We start from the raw sequence: 10,554 nt of genomic DNA, 5'->3' as shown, positions 1-10,554 counted from the left end.
ACCACCACGAGAGGGGAATGAGAATGTGGTGTGTTGCGTGTGTGTGTGTGTGTGTGTGTGTGTGTGTGTGTGTGTGAGAGAGAGAGAGAGAGAGAGAGAGAAGAGAGAGAGAGAGAGAGGAAAAAGGAGGCGGGCAGGCGGGCGGGTAAAGTGACTAGAGGGGTGGGGGTTCAGAGGAAATGGGGAGCAAAGTATGGGGGGGAATATCCCAGGCACTGCCCAGAATGCACCCGGCGGAGGGGAGGAGGGGAGTGGAAGGAAGGGGTAGGAGTAGGGAGGTGGGGCAGGAGGGAGTGGGTGGGTGTGTGTTTGGGGGGGAGAGTCCGCAGCTGAGTTCACACAATCCCCCCATTCACCGTCTCCATGGCAACTCTGGGGCACAGACCGCTCATTCACACGGCTTCCCCGCCAGCACCCCCCCATTAACCCCCTCAGTGCCGCCCCCACCTCAAGAATTCCATCAACCCTTACAGAATGCCTCCTCTCTTGTAACCCTTCGGCGCTGAACGCCCAGTTCCCCTCGGAGTCCATTCCTCGCAGCCCCTCCCCCGCGATACCCACATGAACCGACCGACCCCCAAATGCCCTCTGTACCCCAGGACCCACTGTGAGTTCCCGAGGCCAAGATCTCCATCCTGGTCCAACTTGCGATTTGGAAGAAGACAAGGGGAGATAGCGCCGGCGGGGGATGGGAATGGCATGGGGTGGGGGGGCTTTCCGAGCTGGAGCAGTACTGGGCGAGGGACATTGTGCACGAATGAACCAGCATTGAGAACTGCGGGACTGGGGGCCCATGGCTTCAGAATGGTATCGGGAGGATGGGGTTGCCTGGAATGGGGAGGATGGAATGAAGGCCTCCGTTGGGTGGGGGGGCTGCAGAGAGTGGGGGAGGGAGCCTGGCTGGGAGATGCCGTGATGTAGGGGGATGGGGCTGCACTGCAGGGGAGGGGGACTGGCAATGTGCAATACAGGGACGGGGCTGGGGGCCCTCCATAGGGGTATTTCGGTGAGCATGCAGGCTGGATTGTGGAAATAGAGGGACCGTGGGCGGGAGGATGATGGGGATGTGGGGTTTAGGGTGGAGGTGAAGAGGAGCAAAGCGGGGGTGAGGGCTGGGGGTCGGGGGTGCTGATGGAGAACGTGGGCTGAGAGGGGTGGGGGCCACTGGCTGGGGAGTGGAGAAGCCCGGATTGGGAGGGGTTAGGAGGGGGGCAAGGTATGGGCAGCTAGAGGACAAGAGACCGGGGCAGGCGGCCTCACCTGTTCCCCGGGCTGCTGCAAGCGACTGAACCGGGCCACGGACCACCCATATCGCCTCCAGGCCAAGGGCTCCGCACCGGAATCCCCGAGATCAGCTCTCCGGCAGCCTGGCTGCTGTGCCCGCGCACCAAGGGGGCGCGCTGCGCGTGCCCGGACATGGGGGGGCGCGGTCCCTGCCATTAACTCCTTTTGTGCCAGAGATGGCTCAAGTCCTGGGGCATGGCCCAAATCCCCCCCCACTCCATGCTCAGGCGCCCACTGCTTGCTCTCGCGGGCTCTATCTATCTCTTTCTCTCTCTCTCTTCACAAGCTGTCAAGAGACAGGTGATCTTCCAGGGCAGGTGGTCCAAACTTTACCTTCAAAGCTTGAGACCTTGGAACAAAGGGAGAAACTGAGGCACTGCACGCAGGAGCTCCCAGTCACAGTCTACACAAACCTGCCTCCGCCTCCCTAGGCACCCCTCGCCCCTACCCAGGTACTAACCACCAGTGGGGCCACTTTGCCCTCATCCTGTCATTCTCCAAAAGGTCAATGTCGTTCCCTGCTGCCGGAGCAGGTGAGCTTCGGACTGCTGGCGTGCCGGCGTTCTCACCATTTCGGCCTCTGCCCACCCTCCATATCTGGTGTCTTTATCTTTGGTTTCTTGGTGTAGTGCGCCTGTCCAGTTGGCCCAGAACATCCCAGCACCCTCCGGATGCCCCTTATCCCGGCCAATCCTCTACCCCTCTAGCTCCTTGGAGTGTTTATGTTAGGATGGAACAAGTCACAGAAAGCTTCAGTCATGCCCACCTTTAACCTGTGAGGGAGTCCCATTTCTTGCGCTCCCAAATATTTTTTTATTTTTATTTGGTACTGGGGATTGAACCCACGGGCATTCTACCTATGAGCCACACTCCCACCCTTTTTATCTCGAAACAGGGTCTTGCTAAGTTGCTGAGGCTGGCCTCAAGCCTGTGATCCTTCAGCCTCAGCCTCCTAAGGACTGGGATGATAGGTGTGTGCCATGGTGCCCAGGTGTGCTCACCAACTTTTAAATTTGGTACATCCCATATGCGCGAAGACTTTGTGGATAGACCTCAAAGAGGGATTTTATTTTTTTTCGAACCTGAGTATTGATTGGTGCTCCCAGTTTTACCAGCCACTTGACACTTCTGACAACAGGTTGATACTATGTTTGAGCAAACTTTGTTGCTGCTCTTGGGTCCTGAAATCTTCCTGCAGCACCCACCCACCCACTAGGCCAGAGAAAATCTTCTACCACCCATAGCTAGGCAGACCAGGGGACTCGGCTTTCCCGTGCAGCCCTGGATCTAAGGCCCAAAGCAGAAGGCAAGGGGGCTGAGAATGCGCCATGGCTCCAAATGTCACCCTGGAGCAAGTTTTGAGTTTTCTCTACTATAAAATCGGACTGGGCACCAGTCATCCTGGGAAACGGCCAAGGTGGGTCATGTGCAAACAAGCAGCTCCAGCAGCAGGGCAGAGACGGTGCTGCTTCCTACTGGCCGCTCCCACGCCTACAGCTACGCTGGTTCCTCCACTACCTATTCTCAGGGCAATTTTTTCATCTCAGAAATGCATTTCTCCGAGTTCTGTAGCCTACATAATGGATGTCCCTTGGTGTGTGATGGGGACCACGTGAGGTTTTATAAAGGACGGGTACTCTCTCTCATCTCTACCTCCAACCTCGGCTGTTGGAAGCCCAGCATCTAGAATGTTGTAGGAGAATTGGGTCGTTGATTTCTTTTTCTTTTTGATATTGGCAATTGAACCCAGGGGTCTTCTACTCCTCAGCCCTTTTCATAATTTCTTTGGAGACAGGGTCTCTATAAGTTGCTGAGGGTGGCTTCAAACTTGTGATAATTCTATCTCAGCCTCCCAAGTTCTAGGGTTACAGGCATGAGCCACCACTCCTGGCTCCATTAATTTTTTCCCTGGACCTACTAGCCTCCACAATTTCACTGACGCGTTCCCCCATTGGAAGAGACCTGTAAAGAAGCTAGTGTTTAGCTGAAGAGGTAAGTTATCTTTTTTTTGTGTGTGTGTGTGTGGTACCGGGGATTGAACCCAAGGAGTTTTTACCACAGAGGTACACTCCTAGCTTCTCTTTTTAAAAAATTTTTCTGTGGTACTGAGATTGAACCCAGAGGCATTCTACCTCCGAGCTATACCTCCAGCCTGATTTTATTTATTTGGAATCAGGGTCTTGCTAGGTTGATGAGAGTCTCACTACTTGCTGCGGCTGTCCTCGAACCTGCTCTCCAGTCTCAGCCTCCCAAGTACTGGGATTACAAGCATGTGCCACCATACCTGGCTCTCCTTTTATTTATTTATTTATTTATTTATTTATTTATTTATTTATTTATTTATTTATTTATTGGTGGTACTGGGGTTCCTGGAAGCCCTTCTTCCTCCGGGCTACACTCCCAGACCTATTTTATATTTTTGAAACAGGGTCTCTTACGCCAGCACGGCTGGCTTCGAACCTGCGCGATCCTCCTGTCTCCGCCTCCCAAGCGCGGGGATTACAAGCGTGCGCCACCACGCCCGGCTCTCTTTTTATTTTTAAAGAGGGTCTAAGTTGCTGAGGCTGGCCTGAAACCTCTACTCCTCTTGCCTTAGCCTCTCAGGTACTGGGATAACAGGCATATACCACTGCAACTGGCTATTTTTAATTTTATGATTATTTTCTTGTTATGGTACCAGGATTGAACTCAGGGGTATTCTACCTCTCAACTATATCCACAGCCTCCTTTTTTTTTTTTTGAGTGGGGATTAAACTCAGGGGCATTCCACCTCTGAGATACACCCCTAACCTTTTTTATTTTGAAGCAGAGTCTCACTAAGTTGCCGAGGGTCTTGGTGAGTTGCTGAGGCTGTCCTTGAATCTGCAATCTTCTTTTCTCAGCCTCCCAAGTACTGGGATTATAGGCATGTGCCAATGCGCCCGCTAGGATGCCCTTCTTAAGAGACTAAGCACTTTTACCTCAACATGTTGTCTTGGAGCAGGTAAGAGAGGGTAGTAATAAATTCAGAACTAAGAAACAGGAGGGGGAGGTAAATGGGAGATGACGTGGATAGCATGAAGGCCCAGCCTCATTGCGTTGCTCCAGCCCCCCTACTCTCCCAAGACCACCCTTCCCCGGCATGCAGAACTCACAAACTCCCTTTGCAAAGAAGCTCTGTGTATTGGGTGCAACAGCTCTGGGGTCTCTATATAAATAATATACAAAACCCAACAGCTCAATGCTTCACATTAACAAAAATACTAAAAATTCATTAAAAATGGAGCCTGAGGGAAGGGCCCCAACCACTACTGGTGCTAGCCCGGGAAGGGGGCTGGAGATCTAGAGGGAAGGGTATGGCCACATCCAGTGCACAAGCAGGTCCTCCAGGTGGCTCAGTAGCGTCCAAATATGTTGGTACTGGGCTGTGGCTGGGTATCTGTGAAAGACCAGAGATTGTCAGGGCTGGGAGATGATGCAGGGCTGTGGGTATGCAGGAGGAAAGCCGGGCAGGGGCCGAGGGAAAGGAAGGGGATCTTCCCCCTAACCTGGGCCTGAAGGTTCACCTCAGCTGCCTCTGCCCGCCCCAGCCCTCACCAGTCCCAAGGGCTTCTCTCTGGGAAGGCAGGCAGGCTTACTGGAGAGCTGCTGTTGGAGTTGCCGGACCAAAGCTGCTGTCTGCTGCTGCTGCTGGGTCTGCTGGAGCCCCTGGCGCTGGAACTGAGGTGGGAAGAGACGAGTGGAAGATGGAACGCTACCCTTCCGCTGCCTCTTCCTTTTTCATCTGTGGCACTGGGGATTGAACCCAGGGACACTCTACCTCTGAGCTACATGATCAGACCTATTTTATTTCGAGATAGGTCCTCGCTAAGTTGCTGAGGGTCCCACTAAGTGGCTGAGGCTGTCCTGGAGCCTGTGATCCTCCTGCCTCAGCCTGCCAAGCACTGGGATTCCAGGCAAGCACCACCACGCCCAGGTCTGCCTCCGTGCCATGCCTGGGTCTCCCGGGCCCTCCCCCAGCCCATTGCACAATGTTCCCAACCCAGTGCACTGGCTACGTGCTCAACCTGGGTCAACCTGGGCCGCCGTCCCTGAGCCTGGGGCTGGAGTCCAGAAGCTACCTGGGGCTGCGACTGGGGCTGGGGCTGGGGAGGAGCCGCCTGTTGCTGTTGCTGCTGCTGGTGTTGTTGCTGCTGCTGTTGTTGCTGCTGCTGCTGCTGCTGCTGCTGTTGCTGCTGCTGCTGCTGTTGCTGCTGCTGTTGCTGCTGCTGTGAGGACACAAGAGAGACTTCTGAGGACAGCAAGGCAGTGGAGACTCAGTATTGGAGGGATGGGATGGGGAGGGGAGAAGGAGTCAGGAGGGAGGCCCAGAAGCACAGGGAACTCTGGGTCCACGTCTTCCCCTTCTCAGACCACTGTAGAGAAGGACAGCAAAGCTAGAGCACACTAGTGTCCTCAGGGCAAGAACCAACATAATTATCACCAGAGGCCAGCTGCCCTGCCAGGTGCTTAGCACACCACCTTGTTCACTCTTCGCACTGGGGATTAAACTTAGGGGTGTTCTACCTCCAGGCTATACCCCCAGTCCTATTTATTTATTGACAGTACTGGGGTTGGAACCCAGGGGCATTCTATCTCTGATCTATGCCCCAGGCCCTATTTTTTATGCTTTATTTTGAAACAGGGTCTCACTGAGTTGCAAAGGGCCTCACTAGGTAGCTGAGGCTATCCGTGAACCCGGATCCTCCGGTCTCAGCCTCCCGAATGCTGGGATTACAAGCGTGCGCCACCAAGCCCAGCCCTATTTTATTTTGAAACAAGGTCTAAGTTGCTGAGGCTGGTCTTGAACCTGAGATCTGCCTCTCTCAGCCTCCTCAGTACTGGAATTACAGACATGTACCACCATGGCTGGCTCTCCTTCAGTCTTGATGATGGCGTAGAAAAACCTACGCCTATCTCCGTCCGTGCGCTCCAGAGTCCAGGATAAAGCAGGCCCTTACCCGCAGGATCTGCTGCTGCTGCTGCTGCCGGATGTGGTATTGCTGCTGCTGCTGCTGCTGCTGTTGCTGCTGTTGCTGCTGCTGCTGCTGCTGTTGCTGCTGCTGCTGTTGCTGCTGTTGCTGCTGCTGCTGTTGTTGCTCAGGCAGAATAGAAGTTGAGCGGACGCCAGCCTGGACGCCCTGGGCACTCAGTGGAGTCATGGTACCCATCATGGGTGTCTGCTGTAGTGTCTGGTGTGAAAACCTCCAAAGACAAGAGGTCCAGAGGTCAAGGCCCAGGGTGGGGGGAAGGGGGCATTATAAACCCTGGGTCCCTGACCTGAAACTTTAACAAGCCACTGCATTCATTCCTCTTGGCACTAACCAGAGGAGCCCTTTTGAATTCTGACAGACTTCGAGGTCGGGAATAAGGTGCAAAGACAATGCTCCATTTTAGTGTCTCATTGCCTTAATGGTTAGGAATTTTTCAATTCTGTTTTAGCTATTTTTTCTGGTATGAAAATAAAAATTGCTCTCAGCACATGATAGGCCTTCTGCAGACACTCACTAAGGCTGTTGTTCCCCAGTAACATTTCATGTTGTCCCGCTGTTCCTTATGCCCTACCAAAATCTGCAAATCCCAGAGACAGTCTGTGGTGGGCTATCTTGTCTTCCTTCTCCTAGCCAGTCATTCCACACTAGTCTCCCAATCCGTTCATCACTGCCTGTAATTCTCCTGATCAAAAAGCGCCCCCCATGCCGGGCGTGGTGGCGCACGCTTGTAATCCCCGCGCTTGGGAGGCGGAGACAGGAGGATCGCGCAGGTTCGAAGCCAGCTTCACTGGCTTAGGAGACCCTGTTTCCAAAAAATAAAATAGGTCTGGGAGTGTAGCCCTGAGGTAGAAGGGCTTCCAGGAACCCCAGCACCACCAAAAAAAAAAAAAAGCGCCCCCTCGTTTGTGATACTAGGAATTGAACCCAGGCGCATTCTAGCTCCAAGCTAAGCTATACCCGCCGCCCTACTTTAGTTTTGGTTTTGAAACAGGCTCCCACTATGTTGCTGAGGCTGATATTGAACCTGCAATCCTCCATCTCAGTCCCCCGAGTACTGGGATTACAGACATGCACCACCACACCCACCTCAAAAGAGCCCTTTCTGGGACTGTTTCAATGCTGCAGCTCAGCGTTCAGTGCCATTTATCAACCTGTCCCCTCCAAACCCAGCCCCTGCTACTTCCCTGGCACAAATACTTACTACACTTCATCCAAACTCTGTTCCTTTCTGTCCCCCAGCCCCTCAATCTCTCCAGTCCCCATGTCTTTGTTCAAACTACATCTCCTACTTGGTATGCCCTTCTGTCTCCTCTTTCTACAAATCCCAGTGATAACTATCCTTCAAAGGCCAGCCTAAGCGGGACCTCCCTCATGAGCCTTTCTCTGTTGGCTCAGGACTACGGTGAATAGTATCCCGCCATTTCTTTCTCTCTCTCTCCTTCCTTCCTTCTCTCTTTTTTCTTTCTTTTTTGTGGTACTGGGGATGGAACCCAGGAGCATTCTAACTCCAAGCCACATCCCCAGACCTAATCTTTTTTCTCTATCTTGAAACAGGGTCTCACTGAGTTGCAAAGGGCCTAACAAAGTAGCCGAGGCTGTCCTCAAACCGCGATCATCCTGTCAGCCTCCCAAATGCTGGGATTACAAGCGTGCGCCACCACGCTCGACTGTGTCCCACCTTTTCTGATTTCCCATTATGTTTTTGTGCACAGTACTCTCTAAATATTCTTTTTTTGGTACTGGGGATCAAAACTAGGAACATTTAACCTCTGAATTCCATTCCCAGCTCTATTTTATCATTTATTTATTTATTTATTTATTTATTTATTTATTTAATTTTTTTTTTTTTGGTGGTACTGGGGGTGGAACCCAGGGGCTTTCTCCCTCCAGGCTATACTCCCAGACCTATTTTATACTTTATTTGGAAACAGGGTCTCACTGAGTTGCTGAGAGCCTCACTAAGTAGCTGAGGCTGGCTTCGAACCTGTGCGATCCTCCTGTCTCAGCCTCCCAAGTGCTGAGATTACAAGCTTGTGCCACCACGCCTGGCTATTTTATCTTTTATTTTTGTGGTATTGGGGATTGAATCCAGAGGCATTCTACCTTTGAACTACACCCCCACCATGATTTCATATTTATTTATTTATTTATTTATTTATTTATTTATTTATTTATTTATTTATTTATTTAATTTTTGTGGTACTGGGGATGGAACCCAGGGGTATTCTACCTCTGAACTACACCTTCAGCCCTATTTTTTATTCTTTATTTTGAAACAGGTTCTTACTGAGTTGCAAAAGGCCTCACTAAATAGCTGAGGCTGTCCGTGAACTAGGATCCTCCTGTCTCAGCCTCCCAAATGCTGGTATTACAAGCGTGCACCATGATGCCCGGCTTTATTTCTTATTTTGAAATAGGGTCTTGCTAGGTTGATTAGAGTCTCACTACTTGCTGAGGATGTCTTTCAACCTGCAATCCTTCTATCTCAACCTCCCAAGTACTGGGATTACAGGTATGTACTACCATACCTGGCTTATTTTTAGGTTTGAAACAGGGTCTCACTAAGTTGTTGAGGCTGACCTTGAACCTGTGATCCTCCAGTCTCAGTTTCCCAAGTAGTGGGATTACAGGTGTGCACCACCACACTTGGCTCATGTGGCTTTTTTTTTGTGGTAGGGCCTCATACATGCTACGCAAGTGCTCTACCACTGAGCTATATACCCAGCCCTTATTTTTATATTTTGAAACATGGCCTCATAAAGTTGCTAAGACTAGCCTTGAACCTGTGATACTCCATCTCAGCCTCCCAAGTGCTAGAACTACAGGTGTCACGTGCCACCACATCTAGCTTAATATTCTTCTATACAATATTTTTATTCCTCAATTTTAGTAAAATTTCATTGTGGTGAAGGACTATGTATTTTTTTTATACGGGGGAGTAAACCCAGAGGCATTCTACTTCCTAACTATACTCATAGCTCTTTTTTCTATTTAAAATTTTTTTTTGTGGTACTGAAGGTGAAACCCAGAGGCTTTCTACCCCTGGGCTACACTCCCAGACCTATTTTATACTTTATTTGGAAACAGGGTCTCACTAAATTGCTGAGAGCCTTACTAAGTAGCTGAGGCTGGCTTAGAACCTGTGCAATCCTCCTGTCTCAGCCTAATTTTTAAATTTTGAAACAATGTCTTGCTAAGTGGCTGAAGCTGGTCTTGAACCTGTAATCTTCCCATCTCAGCGTTCCAAGTACTGAGATTACAGGCATGTGCCACCACGCCTGGCTTGTATTTTGTTTGATTACCTTTCTCACATCACTCAGTCCAAGTATAGTGTTGGTCACACCCTGGGCAATTAACCAGCCCACTCACTAGTGTTCTAAATCCTAAGCTGCAAAGCATCATGGCACAGTTACCAAGTCTTAACTAAGACTTGACTAACATTAAACAGGGTGTTTGTTATGTCCATCCTGCAGTTCAACTGTTCAATCCAAGCTTTATGACTCCTTACCATGAACTCTGTCTACAAACCCCAGATCTTTTCTTATCATAGTCAAATGATTTTTCCTCTCTGGTCTTCAAAGAAATACTGGGGAAATAGATGTGAGACTACTAGTCTCCAGGGCCCCTTCCAGATTCAGTCTTTTGTGATTAGGGCTCAATGTGCAGGTAAGTGTTCCTGACATTTCCAAAGGTTCAGGACAGTCCTGTCACCTTCAGGCACAGGTTGCTCCAAATCAGGTCTCCCTCAGACCCCGGTATCTCCTCCCAGCACAATACAACTGTGGGTACCTTTGAGAGGAGGGCAGTCCGTGTCCATAGGTTGGGGCCTGCTGGTGCACATAGCCACTGGGCCTCTGCTGCAGGTGGCGTGTAGGATCTACAAGAGTAGGATTGGTAGAAGGGTGGGTGCTCTGATAAGGCTGGCTGGAGTAGCTGGGGGGCACCATGGTACCTGCGGGGCCTGTGTGTTGCTGCAGTCCCACATGAGAAACATAAGGAGTATAGCCCTAGAGAGAAGGAGGAGATGGGGAGTCAGGGCCAAGAATGTACCTGGCAGCTTACCTCCCTCTCCCCAAGGCTCACAGTTCCAGACCCTTACCTGGGAAGTCTGCAAGCCATAGGAAGAGCTGGGCGTCATCTGATGGACAGATGACTGTCCCAATATCCCCTGACTCTGCTAAAGGGACAGAGGAGAGAATCTTGAACACAGGAAATACTTTCTGCAATGTCCTCTATTATATTTTTGTGGTGTGAGGGG

The 10,554-nt window shown here is 51.0% G+C and overlaps 1 protein-coding gene across 2 annotated transcripts in view; it reads right to left on the bottom strand.

The window, feature by feature from the left end:
* Nucleotides 1-4,658: 4,658 nt before the first annotated feature.
* The window catches only part of MED12 (mediator complex subunit 12), a gene marked incomplete at both ends in the record, with an annotated part of 31,030 nt that continues 25,134 nt past the window's right edge, over nt 4,659-10,554 (bottom strand). The window contains 6 exons of one of the 2 annotated variants that reach the window (XM_080718427.1): nt 4,659-4,702; nt 4,902-4,983; nt 5,385-5,528; nt 6,264-6,507; nt 10,086-10,303; nt 10,396-10,473. In XM_080718427.1, coding sequence (XP_080574553.1) covers nt 4,659-4,702; nt 4,902-4,983; nt 5,385-5,528; nt 6,264-6,507; nt 10,086-10,303; nt 10,396-10,473 — 810 coding nt within the window. The remainder of the gene's footprint in view (nt 4,703-4,901; nt 4,984-5,384; nt 5,529-6,263; nt 6,508-10,085; nt 10,304-10,395; nt 10,474-10,554) is intronic. The other variant, XM_080718428.1, reaches the window with a different exon arrangement.

This window comes from Muscardinus avellanarius, assembly GCF_963383645.1.
Source record: "Muscardinus avellanarius genome assembly, chromosome: X".
Classification (NCBI taxonomy): domain Eukaryota; kingdom Metazoa; phylum Chordata; class Mammalia; order Rodentia; family Gliridae; genus Muscardinus; species Muscardinus avellanarius.
This window is presented reverse-complemented; position numbering and strand designations above follow the sequence as displayed.